Here is a 19,509-nt window from a genome sequence, read left to right on the forward strand (position 1 = left end):
GCGCTTCTATTTGCCGTCCTGGGCTCCTGTTGGGAGTAAGGGCGGGATATAAATCAAATAAATAAATAAAATTATTTGATTTATATCCCGCCCTTCCTCCCAAGCAGGAGGCCAGGGTGGCAATTATGCTAAAGTTACATTTAAAAAAATAACTACGTTTGCAATTTCTTTTAAAGAAAGCAGTTTGAACTTAGCAACATAAAAACACTTTGGATAATACAAACTTCAATCTGTAAACCCACCGTGTCCACAGCTATCATCCTTAGGATGCAATAGTGTAAGTGGCCTTTGGTCTCTTCTGTTACATAACAGTCCAGAACTATATGCATGCTGATCAGTGAAAGCATTGTCTTGCAAGCAGCACTGTTGAACACTAAAATCAGAAAACATGTTTTCATGAAAACTGCTCAGATGATGATACTTTTATCAAATAAGGCATTCATCATTGTACAAACAAGTTTTATTAAAATCATAAAAAAATATATTCTAGTTCAATGGTAAACATCTTCGGTAGAAATACACAGGATTGTGAGAAGTCAGGCAAATTCCTCTAATTAGTTTGCACACAAAACAAGTTAGCAAATAAGAAAAATGGGTTCCAATCCTGAATAGCATTTTGCACATAAATGATATGACTACATTATGTAACATATAAAAAACATGTTAAAATAATGATTCAATCCATGCTGCAAGATTTAAATACATGTGACTGAATAGTTTGACTGAACGCTTAATGAGAAATAAAAACGATTTAGGTCACTTGTTCACAGAAGTGTGGTCAGAAGGAAGGTGTGATTTCACCACAGGACAGATGCAAAAAGTTTGATTTCTGAATAAGAAAAAGTTTGCCAACATCACAGTAGATTCCTCTCCTGTACTCCTTTCCTGATATTTAGCAAATTGTGACAAACCTTGCTTATTACCTATCAGTTTGTGTGAATGTTAAAAAGAACCCAGTAACCTATAATAGCTGTGTGATTTAATTTATCTGAATTGAATTGAAATCAGATATACAGTTACTGTGTGCATGGAACAAGGACACACACCTGCCATCTTTGATGCCCCTGCCAATGTGCTCATAATGAGAGAACCTGATGTATCCGTTTTAAGCATTTTGTCCCCAAGAGCTTTTATGTATGCAAAAACTTCCCAACTGCATGCAATGTTAAGAGAACTCCGTGCACTCTATGAGAATGTGTACATAAAGCCTACACTGAACAGAGTAGGGAAACCTTTGTGCTTATGGTAATACCTGTGGAGGTTGTTATCAAGCTACTAGATACAAACCAGAATGTTTGTAACAGTGACAATTTTCAATAGTGTATTGGATTGAAACAAACTTTCATCAGCTTGGACCATTTAAGTAAATCATACATGTTAATGCTTTTAGATAACCCAAATGAAGGATGGGAAACCCACAATTTAAGATATAAGTTTCACTGGCAGTTGTAAAATCCCTATAGCAACAGTACATATAAAGAGCAAAGGCGCTTACTGTTTAATTACTCACTTTAAAATACTGAGCTTAGAATGTGGTTTCAGGATTGCAGTCTTAAGTTTCCATTTGTCTCACTTGTCTACAGAAAAGGTTTCACTCCCTACTTTTCCAGAAGATAGCATGGGAAAGCATAAAGATTAGAAAAATTTCTACATAAAAGCCTGAAAACACTGCCTAAAACTAGTTCCATGAACCTAATGGGGGCTTAAATTTATTTTTATTCAAGCAGCAACCCTCCCTCCCATGCTGCATGGCAACCTGCTTTTTAAGCAGAAAGGAGTTTAAAAACCAGTTTGTGCCATGGCATAAAGATCAGCTTGTTCAAAGTTTAAAAATATCATCGCCAGACTAATGCAAAACACAAGAGACCACCAAGCTCTTGGGATTTCACAATGTTTCTCTTAAAGGTCAACCATTTTTCTAAGCTTTAATTATAACAGGATATTGTATCACACAGCGGTGCTCTTTAGTGATTGTACATGTCAACTCTATGTATTGTAATAGGTATTAATGAAGGGTTCTGTTTTGGAATTAAAAGCTTTTGGTATTCTGAAACAGACCTGTTGGCTGAAATTATGACATTGACGAGCCAGGTTTAGTCTAATACCACTGTTTTGCAATGAGAAAAAGAAATCATGTCTGTTTATTATACTACATACCAGAAATTTGACTTTTTTTCTATTCTAAATGACATACATCTCTGATATTAAGCAATCATTTTGAGATACAATTAAACTTTTCAAGACTCTCTAAAGCAAAATAAATCAAACTTAAGCACCATTTGAAAAAGCATTTCATTTCAAAACTTGCTTTTGAGAAGATGTCAAGAAGCCATATATATATATATATATATATATATTTATATACAAATAAAGCCAACTGTGTGGGGTTCTCATATTACAAGATTCAGCAGACCAACTCTGCAAAATCTGCCCTTAAATTACAACTTGACAGTCATTGCCAAACACACATTGTGGCCCAAATTGGAAATTTTCCAAGATGAAGATATTCACTGATTTCATTCTCTCTCAAACATTGCATTTAGCTAAAGAGATAGTTATCAGAAGTTGATGAACTTTTAAAATAGTAAAACATGTTAAATTGCTTCTGAATAGAGACATTTCAGACAGTATTATATAAAGAGAATATTGTGCAAAACTTTTTCTTACAAAAATCTAACATAACTTCAGCTCTAAGTCCAAAAATCAAAATTTCTAGGAACTTTATATTTAAATGAAATATTAATTATATTTGAAAACTTCAAATAAAAAACATATCCGATTTATAAACCTGCGCTAGCATTGAAGGATTTGTACTTACATGCACGAGTAAGACAAATCATTTTTCAAAGACTGAAATGAATAGTGGAGATTGTGAGTATCTAAGTTAAATAAGCTAAAACTCATGTTGAAGCATTCTCATCGTAAGTTTGTTTTGATGAGTTTTTTAAAATATATTTCAACCAGAATCCTTTAGTGGATACAGCCAAATAGTCTCTCTCTCTCATGATGGAACTTTTTCAATAATCACCAAAGTCTTCAATTAAAACATTGTTGTCTGGTTCTGTGCTCACAAATTTTTTGATTTCCTTTTTCTAGGTGATGTGCCCTCTTCAAATTTTACTGCTCCATTGACAAAGTTAGCTGTATTAAAAAAAAGACAATGGAGTATCAGTTTATATACACATAAAATTGTGGTAACCGCCTCCTATATCATCAGGACTAGACTTGGTATTATTACTAAAGAGTATTTTCATGCCAGAGGCAGAATTTAAATTTCTAAGTTTCATATTGGGTCTAATCTATTAAACGTGTCATTATCTCAATTCATATCAGTCACTTCCCTCACCTCTGTATTTCCCCCTTTCAACTTGCCACGATACAGTCCTTTCAAGAAGCATTCCTAAAGCAAATATTCAAAGTTTCACCTTTGACTGCTCCTAAATTCCCCTTCTCCATCTCAAGGATGCTATCTGGGAGAGTCTGGTAGACGGATATTCCTATCTCCCTATCCAGTTCCCTGTGACACCCCAAAATTTGCTCCAAAGGATTGGGATAGTTGGGAGAAGACACTGGGGACTGCAGGAGGGAGGTAGAAATCACCAAAGATCACCTGAACCTGTTCTGCTCATAGGGCTCTCCATTGGATCAGAGAACTTTCCATCAGCAGAGGTACACCAACTGAATACAACTAGGAATTTCTAAACTAGTAATTAATAGTGCAATTCTATACACGTCTAGATAGAAGTAAGCCCCATTTAGGTTACTTGCCTGGGAGTCCCATGTAAGAGCTCACTGGGCTGCAGCCCTAGATGAAGTTTGCTGTAGACTTAACCAACCCAAGGTATTATACTCTTGCCTCTGTATCAATACAAATGGACTGAGCAAATTACATTCTATAACACAACACTAACTTCAGTGCTAAGAAATTAAGCAAGCAGTATGCTTTTCACTGGAAGATGCCACTCTAACACTGCACTTTCAGCCCTCAATTGTGACACATACATGTTATGTTGAGATTTAATGGCTAAATAATGGTTTAGTGCATGAGGGCCTCATTGAGGTTTGACCAGCCCTTTGAAGCCTGCATGTCAGTGGTGGGCATGGTGAATTCACTTACATGCAAAAACTTACCACACAGATAGCGTACTTACACATACCAGACAATTACAAAGGTACTCAGCACATATGGGGTGTGTTCCTCACTGTTGCAACACTGGGGTAGAAGGAGAGGAGGAGAGTATTGCAATGAGGAGGAAAAAGATCTTGCATCTCAAAAGTCCCACTTCTATCTCTGGTGCAGTGTCATTGTTAGAAAGTATACGGGAGGGACTCTTTCTTGTTTCCTGAGCGTCTCTCCAAGACATTCTAAACAGTGGCACTGTGCCAGAGGGAGAAGTGGCACTTTTCAAAGTGGTACCTTATTTAGCAAGAGGACACTCACAATGACTGGGTCACAGATTTGCAACCTGTGGTTTATCACAATGTACATTAGCTGAATGAGCCCAAACCCATGCACCTTCCCTTCTCCTTAGTTTCATAACAAGTCTTATTTGTTTTAAGCCATAACCCTGGCTTTGCCTACAGCAAACTGATTAAGGGAAACATGTAAAACACTTTCAAACTAAAAGTAAATGTCAAAAATTCTACCAGTCGTACAGGAAGAGGTGAAGGGAAGCACATGAACTAGAGGCTCACTCCTACTTGTGTTTATGGCACTAAACCATGGTTTTGTGTGACGTGCAAACAGGGGCATTATCTTTTGTGACAGTAGTATGCAAGTGTAAGAACTATACTTACCTTTGCCCAATTCCTTTCTTGTTGGTTTAATCTTTATGTTTGCATTTTTCTTAGGAATTTGGCTCTGATTATGTTCTCTCCATTTCTTTAATTGGAAATTGATGAATTTCCACATCATCCAAGCTTGGGTCAAACAAACTGCAGCCAGACAGCTAATTCTAATGAATTGGGGGGAAAGGTTATCTGCACATTTATACAAATTACAAGCATTGAACATTAAATATGAGAAAGTCAGACATAATGCATTAAATTGACCCAAGTTATGTTGGCGAACAACTTTAAAACAATCTATAATAATGAATAAAGTACTCAAGAAATAAAATGAAGTTACTTGTATAATACAGCCACACCTCCCTTTGTCAGGAGGGTTGTCACTTTTCTGTGCTTTTAACAGCAACCTGATGTTCCTCATTGATATGACTAATAGCCATTAGATCTAACAAATATGGAATCCTTGTTCAGAAGCAATATCCCTCCAGTTTCCACATACAAGATCAAGCTGAGAATGAACTTGTCAGAGGTGCTAAACTGGCCACTGTTGTACACAGAATGCTGAAACAGCTGAAACTCTGATCTATTCCAAAAGAGTATAATTCTTATATCCTTGTGATTATTTAGTCAATCCAACAACATTCCCTGTATTTCTGATTTAAGTCTTCACATGCTTGCACAAATGTAGCCAAAACTACACCACCTATAAACAAGAAGAAGGTATAAGCAGACTCCGAGTAGCCACAAGATTTGCACAGGTACAAAAAAAAATAAAAAATAGAAAAAGAGCCTTAAACAGAGGAACCTCAAACAATAGCCAAATGACAGTTCAGTGGCCACAGAATACAGACAGACACAGAAAAACATACACCTGAAAACTGGGTGGAAGAATGCAGCTGGAAAATGAGGCCAGAAGAAAGTAGCATAAAAAAATCAGGTATTGAGAACTTTCTCAGTGTCCAGATAGGTCATTTACTGGTTCACAATGAGAAGCTATGTTTCAGTGTTTCCAGGGACAGAACTGAGAGTTGCCCACAGAAATCAATGGAAGCATTCCCCAAGAACAACATAGAAGGGGGCGGGGACTGAGCATGTTCAGTGGGAATGGAATGCTGACTGACTATGTTGTGGAGGGAGACACCAGAAAAAGGATGGAGTGGCTGAAACTCTGAACAGAAGCACTCGAGATGGCAAGGTTTTGTTGCAGGGTCCCACTTGATATATTAAGATAGATTGCAGAGAAGGTTTTAAGGAAATCTTACTTACACAAGTTACTCACCAATGTTATAAATGTAATGTTTAGAAGAGCAGTAAGAATAAAATAGTAAGTTTTTCTGCCAGAAAAGCTACTTTTGTCATGCTATTAAGTTTATTATACCTAACAGTTAGTATGTTGAAGTTTCCTTCTGCTATGGAAAAGCCAGGATTTTCTGCTCTTGCCAGACCAAATCCAAATGTGAGAACTGACAAAGTTAAAGTCAGAAGACGAGCCATTACGAAGAGTAGAGCCCAAAGGGTAAATCTGAAAAGAAAACTGCAATTAAGTACTTTCCCCCTTTCTATCAGTTGCTTCCTGAACATCCTAAATCCCCAGATTTAAAACATTTCATGAATACTGGTAATCATCCAGTACAGCTGGATGGAAAGAATCTGGTGTATGGAAGATTCTCCTTCTTTATTTGAGTAGTGCTCTTCACAGGAGATTGCTAGCTACTTCTGAAATAAAAGTTTCCCCCCAAAAAACAAAACCTCTCACAACGTGACACAGGGCAACCCTGCTGCACACAAGCAATCTTTTGCAACTGTATCAGATCGTTCAGCGTATAAGATTGTTTCTCATCTCTCATGAGGGCATTCTACCTCCCATTCCAGTTTCAATTAGCTATGGTTACATGCCTGCATCAAAATTAAATGCTAACCTAGACATAAATCCACTCTAACTAAGGTGGTTTGGCTAATTATGGTTGGTATTAACAACAGCAAAACTGAAAGGGTGGATGGAATGCCTGCGCAAGCGGGAAAGAACAGGAGTGTACAAGCCCCGAGATTCCTTCCAATTTCAGAGGAAGGATTCCCACACATATGGGGCTACCACTGAAAAACGACTAACTGGTAGCCACCAATTGCTCATTTCTGGAAGCAAACCAAAGAACAGGGCCTATGAGGCTGATCTTAATGTCTAAACAGGTGGAGGAAATCAATCAAATAATCTGGTCCCAAACCAAAAAAATTCTTCACATTTTAAACATTGTTTAAACATTAACTAATAGAAAAAAGTGAGGGGTACAAGAGAGGGATACAGGGAGAAAATTAAGAGTTACTTCCACAATAGTAACAGTAGTAATAAAAAAATAAAAGTTACCCTTTCTGCTTATTCTCATCACTGAAGTAGAAAAGACGTGAGGCATGAAAAATAAGTTCCACAAGGTAATGAGGTACAAGCAAAATTAAGCCCAAACGCTGCAGACTGGAATATTAAAAATAAATATCTTTGTCAATATATTTATCCATAATTCAAGACAGTCAGTACCTATTAGGCTAATGCAGTGGTTCTCAAACTGTTTTGGTTCACGGCACACTGTAAAACATATAAAAATTTTCTGGCGCACTTCGTGTACAAAATTAAAAATATATCAATATATTTTAAACTATGAATAAAAATAACTTAAACTATAGAAAACTATTACTTGCCTTATTCTAATAAATTAAGCATGGTCACGTTGCTTGCTAGCTGTGTACAATAATAACTGTTACCCTAGGGGCCTAGCCTAGCTATTAATTGATCATGGATGTAATAAATAACTATACAAATGGGTTTCTTCTCATTTTTAAAATATACTTTCATAATATTCGCGGCGCACCAGTGTGTCATGGCGCACCGTTTGAGAATCACGGGGCTAATGTGTGGTCTATTCACAGTAGACAGGCAACTTGTTTTGCTGTAGAAAGATCTGTGTTCAAATCCCTGCCCAGCTAAAATCAAATTAGGTAGCCATGGTTTCCTAATTATGACAGAAAAACTAAGTACAACTACCTCATATGGTTGTAATAAGGATAACACCACATTTACGGAACTGCATCTTGCATGCTATAAAATATAAAGTTTACAAATACTTACTTCAAAATGTAGGCACCAGATATGTGGAAAATATAAAGGCAGATATAGTGCAACTGTCTAGGAATATCTTCCTAGAATTACAAAGGGGAAAGCACACATGTTACACTTTAAAAAGACAAACAATTTAACAGAAGATGTGTGAATTTTTCTTGTTCTTTACACTTAAATTAAGAAATGCAGAATTACCTCCACACAATATGCTGTGTCATTGTATCTCACCCACAATGTTTCTAGTACTGCTTTCTTGGGTGGGTGGGGGGAACACTATGTTTTCCCCATGTTTCTTCAACCTTCCATTTATTTAGAACATCCATCTATCTCTTTGTACCCAAGATCTAGTTTGTTGCAGTTCTGTATACATCTTTTGGTTTTAGATTTGTTACATGGTAAAATATTAACATTAAAGACAAAGTAACACTGAAAAGCCTGAACTGAAGTTACCTTTCTAATCTTTTGGAAGTAGAGTTCTGGTAGTGCATGAAGCCAGTAGGCAATTTGGCAGATATAGAAGAATTTAACCTGAAAACTAAACACACATGTACACAAAACAATCGTTAACATTCATAAAAAGTGTTAACTCATTCAACATTTACACTCACCATGGCAAATATGGCTCCACTCTCTAGTGAGCGACATGCCTTCTTCCCAACTTTCATTTTGCTGGGACCCTCACAGCTCTAATGCTGGGAGGAAGGCAGGGCAGAGGTTGGCAAAACCTCCACTCCACCTTCTCTGGGGCAAAGAAAAGTCAGTGGGGGCTTCTTGACTGCTGCTCTGATGCCACCATCCAGCATCAGCTGAAGTCTGCCTACTCCTCACAGGACAGAAAAGTGGGGAGGGGGAAACTTCTTTAGCTGTTGTTGAGCAAATGGGCTCTAAGCCCCTTCTCCAAGCATCAGCTGAAGATGGAATGTTCCTTTGCTGTTGGGGGAAGGCATTTGCCTCCATCAAGGCAGCAGGGCAGAGAAACCTTGCAACCACAATTGTTGGCTTGGCTAGGAAGGCCCGTTAAGAATGGCTTCATACAACTACTTTCTTGAGTAACTTTGGAATATTTTTTTATATAAAAACTCCCCAAATATTTTATCTAAATTAAATATTGAATTCTTACATATATACAGTACAGCAGGGCCCTGCTTTTTGGCGTTCCGTTAATACGGTGGCTTTCAATTAGAGTAAGGCCCCATTCATACGGCACTTGTTCCGCTTTTACAGCGTTTTTAGGCATTGGGCACCATTTTATTGACGGAGTTCCGCTTTTAGGCGGGGGTCTGAAACGTAACCCACCATATGAGTGGGGCCCTACTGTATAAGTGAAATATAGCAAGTGCACTTCACCAGATACTGTAGCCTGACAAATGCTATCTTAATATGCAGGCAGAATTTGATTGGTACAGCCTTTTCAAACCCTCCTGAAAAAGTATTAACAACCATTGGATTAGAGGGTCCATCCTCTTATGGAGAAGTAATTGGGGGGGAGGGGAGGTGGTTAGCAACAGAAGTAGCTTGTCACTGTGTTGACACTGGATCTCACTAGGGTCTTTTTATTCATAAACTATCAAGACATGGGTGTGAACAGAGATTAAAATTGTGAGGGCAGTAAAATCCCAAGCTACTGTAAAGAGATCCACAGTTTACTTGAAAACGGAATGACAGATTAAATTTAACCTAAATGAAAACTATGTACAGTCAAATGGAATCAAAACTAGCTGTCATCAGAAAACATCTGGGTTGACTAAAAATGAGTTCTATTTGCTCGTCTGCACTGGCTTCCTATTTGTTTCCGGGCTAAATTCAAAGTGCTGATTTTGACCTATAAAGCCCTACACGGCATGGGACCGCAATACCTGGTGGAACGCTTCTCCCAATATGAACTTACCCGTACACTGCGCTCAACATCTAAGGCCCTCCTCCGGGTGCCATCCCATCGAGAAGCCCGGAGGGTTGTGACTAGAACTAGGGCCTTTTCGGTAGTGGCCCCCGAACTGTGGAATAGTCTCCCCGATGAGGTATGCCTGGCGCCGACACTGCTATCCTTTTGGCGCCAGGTGAAAACCTTTTTATACTCCCAGGCATTTTAAAGTGTATTTTAAATTGTATTTTATCAGTATTTTCATTATTGTTGTATTTTGACGTTGTTGGTTCTTTGTTATTGTTTGTTTTGATCTTTGATTTTGTTATACTTATTGTATTTATATATTGTGCTTGTTTTATCTTTTATGTGCACCGCCCAGAGAGCCTTTTTGGCTTAGGGCCGCATATAAATTAAATTAAATAAATAAAAAAATAAAATGTCAAAAGTAATGTTAATTATTAGTAAACATATCAGCAAATATTAAACTATTATATAAATCAGGAATAAGCCAATATTTGCACCAGGTATTTAAAAAAATGCACAAGGACATACTGTGCAGGGGTCAGAAAGGTCTGAAGGGGAATTGTAAGGGTATTATGATGAAGGGGAAGTTGCAGGCAGGACTTGTACATGTGGCTCTGCTGCCCTCTTCACACATTCAAAATGAATGGCTGAAAAGGGCTAGTCTTATCCCTCCTTCAAAAAGAATACAACAGAGCTAAAGAAGTAAACAGTGATTGGAACAATTTCTTATGAGGGGAGGCTTAAAACTGTTGGTATATTTCAACTTCTGGAGAGAGAGAAAAGCAACTGGGGGACATGACAAGAGAAATTTCTAAAACCATGATTGGTGTTGAGACACTACAGATAAGATGTATTCACCCTCAAGAATATCAGAAAGTTAATTGAACAAGCAAAGCAAGACACAGTAAAATCAGATGAAGGAACAAAAGAAGAACACTTACAACATTTGAGAATGCGGGTAATCTTTCCACAACAAAGTTGGATTGGTTGTGAATTCTTCCTGTGTGTGCGTGTGGGAGAATAAAAAGTTAAAAGATTTGTTCATATATTTCAGGCAAATATGTAAAATAAATTCTATAAAGATAACTTGACTTACTTACTGCAGACAAAATACTTGCTCCCCAGAAAAATGAAAACAGGTAGAAAACTGCTAGTTGCCCTGATTCGTTGAATTTGCTATGCTTTGTTTTTGACAAGTGAAGACGTCTATTAATTTTCTAGAAATTAAAAAAGAAACATGGGCAATAATGTACACGTTAAGAAATCAGTGTATTTCTGTACTGATTACAACACATTATCTGGGCAGTTTAATAATAGTGTTTAGCTCATCTTCTGCATTTATATTCCAAGGCAGCAAGGCTATAAATTAGACATTTAGCCTTACTACTAGCCAAGTCAGCACCGTGGATATGATCCACAACAGATCTATCCTAGCAAATTAGTTGGCAGAGGAGCTGCTGCTCAAGTGTTTGGGAAAAGGTAACACACTGTGCCCCATACTAGCTACTGAACCTCACACTCTGCAGAGCCCAAAATTGCACACAATGGCCTTGTTCAGATGTAGATATTTAGCTTATAACATAACAGCGACCATGTTCAGATGTACGTATCTAGCTTATAACAGTAACAAGGGTAATTGGCGAGTTGGAAGGGTGGCTGAAAATGTATGGTTACTAATCTCTTCTTGACAGATATAGAATCAGGACACATTGGTGAGACAACTGTGGTCTTTGCAGTTTTATGGGTTAGCCATGGAAAAACAGAAAGTAGTCTCTAATGCAGGGTTGGGAACACATGGCTCTCCAGATGATATTAGACTACAACTCCCATCGTCCTTGACCATTGGCCACACAGATTCTAACAAATCTTTCAGCGGCTCACTGTATGAATAGTTGGTCGATTTCCATTTCTTGCATCAAGTGTCACTGCAGCTGTCAACTCTCTGCTAGCATTGCTGTTTAAAATTATTGATCATGCCTCAAGTTAAACTTTGTCTGAGATTTCACAAAACTTTGTCTAAATGGGGGTTTGAGATATTTTTAATCTAAACTATGTTTTTTAATAATGTTTTTAACCCTTTTTAAAAAGTTTTTAAAATGTTTTTAATGCTGTTTTGTCTTAATGTATTTTAAGATTTGTTTTTATGATGTTTTAAAGTGTTTTTAGTGCCTTGTTTGCCACCCTGGGCTCCTGCTGGGAGGAAGGGCAGGATATAAATTAAATAAATAATAAATAAATAAAATAATGAGAATGCCTACAGTACACGTATTTAATAATATTGCCATTTAGAATACAATTTATTTTATTTACAAATAAAAATCTTTTTCATCTGGCAACCAAAGCTTAGCAAGGTTGGAACGAGGCCAACTTATCTTGGGAGAATGTTTCAGAGCTAGGTGCCACTACAGAAAAGACCCTATCCCCAGTTGCCAGATGCCTTATTTCCAAAGATGAGGGCACCAGAAAAAAGACCTCTGAAGATTTTAGTGGCCTGGTACGTTCATATCGGACGAAGCAGTCATTTGATTTTATGACCTTTATCAAATAGACTGCAGTTAAACTTGGAAATTGAACTATTGATGAAACAAAGCAGTCTGCACAATGTCTGTTCATTTCAAAGGGGCTTCACAGGAGCACCTTGAAATAATGGAATCTGCAATCTAGCAAACACTGTTGGGAAACAATCCCTTAATGAAGCTGCCATAGAAATTTCCTCCTAAAATCACGGTTTTGGTGGCTTTTTAAAAACTTAATTAGAAAGAGGCATCTCTATTAACTCTGTGTCACACAGCTTACCAATGCAGCTTCTTTTGTGAATCCACCAGTATGATTCATCATCACGTGGCACCTTCTTCTGGCTACTGAATTCAATGGGGCTTACTCCCAGGTAGTGGGGCATGTCAAAAGTGAACCATTGGCAACTAAACATCTGAGGGACCTTGATAATTGTAGAGGAATACTCCTCCAGAACACCACAGCAGAAGGCTGCCAGGTAAAATCCCAAGCACTGAATAACATGGCTGCCAGGGCCACAACACATATACTCTGTCTCCAATCCCAGTAATGGAGAGCAATCTCAGAGCAGTTTGCCTCAAGAATTGGGGAAAACACACTTGTTCAGAAAAAATGGCATGTCACAATGTGCTAAGATGGCTGTTGGTAGCACAAAGGTCTTAGTAGCATTTTTCACATCAATTCCTAGATGTATTTATGTAGAAAGCAAGAACAAAGAATGCATCAAATCCAACATATTTACACCCAACTAACAAGATCCCAGGCTATGGTCTGAAGGCACATAAGGCCAGCTTAAGCAGGGTCAGGTCTGGTTAGTACCTGGATGGGAGACTGCCTGGGAGCCATATGTAAGCCGCCTTGGGTTTCTATGATGAAAAGGCGGTGTATAAATGTAATAAATAAATAAATAGTAAACTTACATCTAGTATGTATTCCTGAATCACTGCATGCAGAATAATGGCTATAAGCATGTAGAAAAAGATGGTGGCCACATCTTTTGGACCATACTCATAGAAATGTATTGGCTCAGGCCTGCCATCTGAAATGCATAATATCTTATTATTACTACAACCGTATCCAACTGTATAAAGTGTACTTGGGAAACATTATGCAACAGGAGAACACAGAAAATTGGTTTTCAGCAGTGTGGCTTACATTTCTATGATAAATTATTCTCAAGAAATAACTGGACAGCTATTCAGGACTTAAGAGTATTTGTTATCTGGGATTATACAGATTTAAAAGAAAGTCCTCTCTCTTGTGTTCTTCAGGAAGAAACTTATGTTTTACAGCCAAGATGACATAAACATGCATAGATCAGGCTGTATTACAGACTCAGAGAGATTATCAACTAAGGCGGCAATGCTAAACACACTCAGGAGCAAGTCCCACTGAACTCCACAGAATTTACTTCTGAGCAGGCATACATAGGATTGCACTATAAATAACTGGTAGAGTTTCACTGTTGAAAATAATAGCCAATCATGCACAGATTTTGGTTTACTCTTACCTGTGGTGTATGTAACATTGTACTGAACAGTAATAAACATGATGGCATATTTGGCTGTAACCTAAACATTAAAACAGAAAAGATAAATTAGCTAATTATTACATCAGGGGTGATGCTGTTCTACTTACAAGTTTCCTCACAGTTGTTACTGTAATGTTTACATCATTTGTTATAACATGCAACTTTCTCACCTTTTCTTGAATTTGTGCACAGCAGGGATGGTGAGTCTTCAATGGTCTAGGATTGCATCACCAAATTTAAAATTGGGCCATACCAAGGGCTGATGTTAACAATGACTGTCCAGTATGGGATCAAGTTAGTGCCCTCCCATATGCAAATCCCCACTTCCATAACTCTTACCACAGTTAGTAATTATGTCTGCACTTATGTTAAGCAGAGTTAACATTAAGCTGGTTTTGCTCCTACTGGGGATCTAAAGCTAGGATTTGAAGCTTTTGTAAGTCCTTGTTAGAAGCAAACCCACATTTGTATTAGCAGCGCTTAACATAGGTACATACATAAAGACTAACTATAGGTAAAGCCAAAGACTGAAAGTATAGAAACCTTGAGATTCCAGTGTTAAATCTGCAACACACACCAAAGTTGCACTTTGTACACTGCAAAAAACAGGGTTACTTGCACACTACATATATTCTTTTTGATACGCAGAAGCATGCACATTATACACAGGCCTAAATATTCTCAATGATGCACAAATAGTGCTTCTTCAAAGGATGTTTCAAGAAGCAAACCTGACTTATTTCCCCAAGAAAAGCAAAAGCCGCATGCAAGGAACAGTAAGAATCCTCTCCTGGTTCATCTTCAGTAGCACGAAGCCGAGTAGCTTAGCCCCTTTGTATATTTCCCTGGATTGAATATTGCATATGGAAGCTTCCATATCAGCACACATGCAATGAATTATAGCCAATGACAATGGTAGGGTTTTTCTTGTCTTTTTTTTAAGGCCCTATTCATTCCATCCAAATAAGTAGGAAGAACACAAGCATATAGCTCTGTTTTCTCTAAAGGTAGAATACTAATGCCACATTCTCAACTATAGTTCCTACATTCTACTTACAGAAATCAACATCAGCTTATTGTCACAAACCATGGTTAAGTGCTTAACCCAATTAAGTAAAAAATTCCAAGCATAACTAACTCTCTTCTGGTTTCTAGCCCAATATTTAAGCAAATCAATGTATCATTCTATAGCAAATGTGAGTTTGAGGCAACCATGTACTCTATAAGGAAATATATTTTGTAAGATGTGTTCAAACGAACAAATATATAAGACAAGATCTGCTGCCAGAATATCACTTTCAGGATCTTTATCACTCACTGCATCTCCACCATTAGCAGCAATAAAGACAAAAAGTCTCTAAACTGAACTAGAATGCTTATGTTGTGACTGTAATTCCAACAGCAAGTTCTCAGGCAGATATTCCCATTTCCAAAAGCAGCAATTATTTTACCTATTTGTTACCTAACATCAATCAAAACATTAATCTTCTACACTTACTGTATTGTTAGATCTAACACCACACTTACAACTTATGGCCTGATTATGTTAAGTCTGCTATAGGTCTTCCTATGCCACCACTGCAGAGTTGAGCAGAATTTTGCGAAATCTTCTGATTGTATTTTATTCTAAGACTGATGCAAGGAGGTTGCTGAGTGAAAGTAAAGAATGACTTGCCTGCTGTAGCCAAGTCCTTACCTCTCCCTTACCTTTACAATCAACTTAGACCAAAACCCAGCTAGCACAGCACCCCTTCATCTTTGCACCATCCCCTTAACACTTTTGGCTAATACAATGGCATGCAATATCCAGATTGCTCTCTGGCTCTAATACGTGTATCTGTTCTCATGAATTCACGGTTGTGGATATACATCCATCTTGGGGCTTCATCTACATCTGCCACATATCTTATGGAGGTATATCGATATCTTATAATATAATTACCATTTGTCATCTCAAAGACTATGTATTCTCTGTCTACAGGGTCTCTTCCATTCACTTCTCGAAAAGCAGCCAGAAAGCTTTCTCAGCAAATGGCTGTGCCACGATTAAAATGTGTCTTCTCAAGACTTGTCGCACCTTGAAGTATATCTGGGCTAGGCCATTATAAAAGCTAGACCAGGCATGAGGAACTTGAAATGGAAATGGACTGCCTTCAAGTCTACCCCGACTTATGGTGACACAATGAATAGGGATTTTATGGTAAGCAGTATTCAGAGAGGGTTTACCATTGCCTATCTCTGAGGCTAGTCCTCCCCAGCTGGCTAGGGCCTGCTCAGCTTGCCACAGCTACACAAAGCAGCCCCTTCCTTGTCCGCAACTGCCAGCTGGAGGGCAACTGGGCTCCTTGGGACTATGCAGCTTGCCCATGGCTGCATAGGTGGTAGGGCACGTAACCCCTGAGCCACTCACTGTGGGGATGATCTTTAGCTGGCCCTTGACACGGGATTTGAACTCACAGACTCTGGACTCCCAGCCAGGCTCTCCTCCTCACTGTGCTATACCAGTTGTTATGAGGAACTTAAGGCCCTCCAAAAGTTATTTGACTCCCAACTCTCATCTAGAGGTCACGTCCCTTGGCTAGATAGACTAATATCTAGATCCACCCAGCTTCATGACTAGTCCTGCAATGCAGAGGAAGTTGTTAGGCCTGATCAACTCTACCCTAATCCCCAATTGGCTGACCTTCCCCTGCTGCTCCTCCAGAACTTCCTCTTTACCCTTCAACAATCTGCAACAATCATATTTTTATGTTGTTCCAGGATCATAGCATCACCCCTTTCTCCATATTTGCTCAATGGTAAACCACCTCTGAATACTGCTTACCATGAAAACCCTATTCATAGGGTCACCATAAGTCGGGATTGACTTGAAGGCAGTCCATTTCCATTCCAAGCTGTGTTTACTAATTCCTTTACTTTTAGATTGCCTCACACCCAGACTGAGTTGGAATTCTTGAAAAAAATCTACCTCAATCACCTTGGACTCATCTATTTCCTAGGTCTCGCATTTAGCTGTAGGTTCTGATCCTTCCTGAAGTAACAGTCAATGTATGTGCATATGCATGTTGCTGATCCTACAACCAAGTGCTGCCTATTGGCAGACAGAGCAAGACTCCTGATCTGTCTGTGGGCCTTCAGCCAACACTCCAGTGGTTTGTATTTCTTTCAGCATGTCTATGTACACAAGTCCCTGCAAAATGCTAGTACTCCACCTCCACAACGGCCGGACTTAAAACTACACAATCAGCAAACTTCTAATTATTGAATGGGGGAAAGCAGCAGCATCACAAAACATAAGCAAAGAAAAAAAAAGAGGCAGCATCTTTAAACACAGTGTTGTGCTGACATTATTCATAGAAGCCTTTAATCAGACACTGTAAAGTGCCCAACACCTCTCTGCATATAAGTCTTTACATTGTGTCTTGGGTGAACTATTCCAAAAAGTTCCATTCTGCTCCTGAGAAAGGTATAAACTGAACTGCACATTTCATTTTTAAATTCCCATATCTTAACACTGTTCAAGGCTTTGTCTGTTCACTTCTAATTAATGTAATTGAAGATGGCATTTTTATAAAGGGGCACTATTACAATGTGGCACAGTCATTTCATATAAAATCTAAAAAGTGCAAAAATAATTCTGACAATCTTTTTCCAAGTTCCATTTTGTAGGTTGATGAGTCAGTGATGAATATGCCAATGTAAATGTTGACACCCCTGAGACTTGACCTAATAAATCTATTATTGGGAAGACATGCGAAGTTGTTTGTGCTTCTCACTGCATATACTATTGAACAAAAACACTGTATCTTGCACCATTTCAACACAACTAGTCATCGACTGCTTGAAGCAAATGGGGCAAAAAGTATTCTTCAGCCAATCCCTAACAAAAGCATTGACTATTGGTACCTAGGTCAGCACAGCTCTCCATACTGTTCATTTGCACACCTCATTCCTTCTGAATAATAAATAACACTGGTAGCTCTCTAATGCAGAATGTGGGCATCAATATTTATACTTGTGACAGGCACAGCTAGCTAATCAATGCTATAATACATTTGGCATGCTACATAACTAGCTTATTGGTAACTCATATAACCTATCACAGAAAATTAGATACAGTAGGGCCCCGCTTTTTGGCGTTCTGCTAATACGGTGGTTTTCAATTAGAATAACCCACTCATACGGCACTTGTTCTGCTTTTACGGCATTTTTCGGGCTTCAGACGCCATTTTATTGACGGAGTTCCGCTATTTGGCAGGGGTCTGGAATGTAACCTGTTGTATGAGTGGGGCCCTACTGTACTGGATTGTAGACCAACCTTCCTCAACCTAGTGCCTTCCAGATGTTCTGGGCTACAACTCCCATTAGCCCTGGCTGGGGATGATGGGAGCTGTAGTCCAAAACATGGAGGGTAGTGGTGGAAGAGAACCAACATGGTGAAGGCTAGTCTACCTTGATGCTTGGGATCCCCTGTGCTTACTGAAGTTCTATTCACTACACAGTGTAGGCCTGAGCTTCAGCCTTGAAAACAAAGCCAAGTGCTAACACCGTGACCAGCTCCAGAGCGCAGCCAAGTGGAGTATGTGATGGGTTCTTGAAAATCTCATCCATTTAAAAGATCTGAAGACTCCGGACAAAAACTTTCCAGGTGGTTTCTCAAGGCCTTTGTTTTCCACTTCCCCTTAGTCCGCGCTAACCTAGTTAACCAAAAGACATCACTATTACAGAGAAATTAATATTTTCTTTTGTTTTGAAGAGTTTTAGTTCGCACTCCCTCTCCCGCCCTTGCAGAGAGTCTTAACATGTGGCGTGGCTTATTTGCACAAGTTATCTGCCTCTGGAGCGGAAGAGGGTTCACTCTCAATTTGCGTCCTCTACCCTCCAAGGCTAACACGGAGAAGGGGGGGATGGGCACAGTCGCAAAGTCGACTGCCGGGTACGTCTTGTGTTTCTTGCCAGAAGCTCGCCAAGGAAGCCTGTGAGGGTGCGCACGCAGAGGGGCGTGCGAGGGTGAGAACAGCGGGAAGGTAAGCGAGCGAGAAGCAGCGCCCGAGCGGAGGTTCACGGAAGGGCGGGGCCGCGCATGAAGGTGGATTGGGGGCGCGCGGAAAGGGGCGTGCCTCGCCGAAGAAGCCCGCGCCCTGCTGCTACGCTGCCAACTCCCCCCCTCGCACCCTCCGTAGGGATGAGGATACCTCGAACATAAGCCCCAAGAGGAGGCCCATGGCCAGGCAGGACACGGCGTCCGCGTGGTTCTGGATAACGAACTCATGGCTCAGGAGTGGCGGGCTCTTATTCTTCTTCCGGAGCCCCATAGCTGCGGAGGCTTGCGAGGTTGGGAGCCTCCAGGGCCCAAAGTTGAGGAGAGAGAAAAAGGATGGACAGCTGCAATTCTTTCGTTCTTTTTTTTTTTTTATTCCTCAACAATCTTCTTCACCTCACGCCTAGTAAACACCAACGACTTTCACCCCTACCACAACTGCCCCGCCCTCTCTCGTATATCGTCCAATCGCCGTGTAGGGTAATAGTGATTGTCGGCTTCAGCGGCTAATAGTTAGGCTGGGCTTGGCTAGAGGCCGAGCTTTCCAGGGGCGGGGACTCAGGAGGCGGGCTGGTCAACGCTCGAAACGGCTGTTTGAGGGGGAGGAGGAGGTGCGCGTGAGTGACATCAGAATCCGG

The 19,509-nt window shown here is 39.5% G+C and overlaps 2 protein-coding genes across 3 annotated transcripts in view; one reads left to right on the top strand and one right to left on the bottom strand.

Annotated features, from left to right (window-relative positions):
• Window positions 1–442: 442 nt before the first annotated feature.
• LOC133387165 (translocating chain-associated membrane protein 1-like 1) lies at window positions 443–19,329 on the bottom strand. Of its 2 annotated transcripts, XM_061631386.1 has the most exons (11): window positions 19,026–19,328; window positions 13,810–13,870; window positions 13,220–13,338; window positions 10,886–11,002; window positions 10,727–10,785; window positions 8,348–8,432; window positions 7,907–7,977; window positions 7,151–7,255; window positions 6,167–6,310; window positions 4,798–4,955; window positions 443–3,141 (listed from the first exon to the last, which is right to left on the bottom strand). In XM_061631386.1, exons 1-11 carry the CDS (start codon window positions 19,143–19,145, stop codon window positions 3,068–3,070), a joined length of 1,113 nt encoding a protein of 370 aa, XP_061487370.1. In that variant the 5' UTR covers window positions 19,146–19,328; the 3' UTR covers window positions 443–3,067. The 2 variants fall into 2 exon arrangements, with proteins under 2 accessions (XP_061487370.1, XP_061487371.1); XM_061631387.1 differs by lacking the exon at window positions 13,220–13,338 and having other exon boundaries at window positions 19,026–19,329.
• ZMYND8 (zinc finger MYND-type containing 8) overlaps window positions 18,729–19,509 on the top strand; it is a 167,879-nt gene continuing 167,098 nt past the window's right edge. Inside the window, exon 1 of the transcript XR_009763400.1 lies at window positions 18,729–18,857. The gene's annotated coding sequence lies outside the window, so the exon portion shown is untranslated. The remainder of the gene's footprint in view (window positions 18,858–19,509) is intronic.

This window comes from Rhineura floridana, chromosome 6 (genome assembly GCF_030035675.1).
Source record: "Rhineura floridana isolate rRhiFlo1 chromosome 6, rRhiFlo1.hap2, whole genome shotgun sequence".
Taxonomy (NCBI): Eukaryota; Metazoa; Chordata; class Lepidosauria; order Squamata; family Rhineuridae; genus Rhineura; species Rhineura floridana.

Excerpts from the sequence above, each read along its gene's own strand:
- LOC133387165 (XM_061631386.1), bottom strand. The coding sequence starts at position 19,145 with ATGGGGCTCCGGAAGAAGAATAAGAGCCCGCCACTCCTGAGCCATGAG. Across the intron at positions 7,256-7,906 it reads TCTGGTGCCTACATTTTGAA|TCTGCAGCGTTTGGGCTTAA; the intron begins GTAAGTATTTGT and ends TTAATATTCCAG. Across the intron at positions 6,311-7,150 it reads GATGAGAATAAGCAGAAAGG|ATTTACCCTTTGGGCTCTAC; the intron begins GTAACTTTTATT and ends TTTTCTTTTCAG.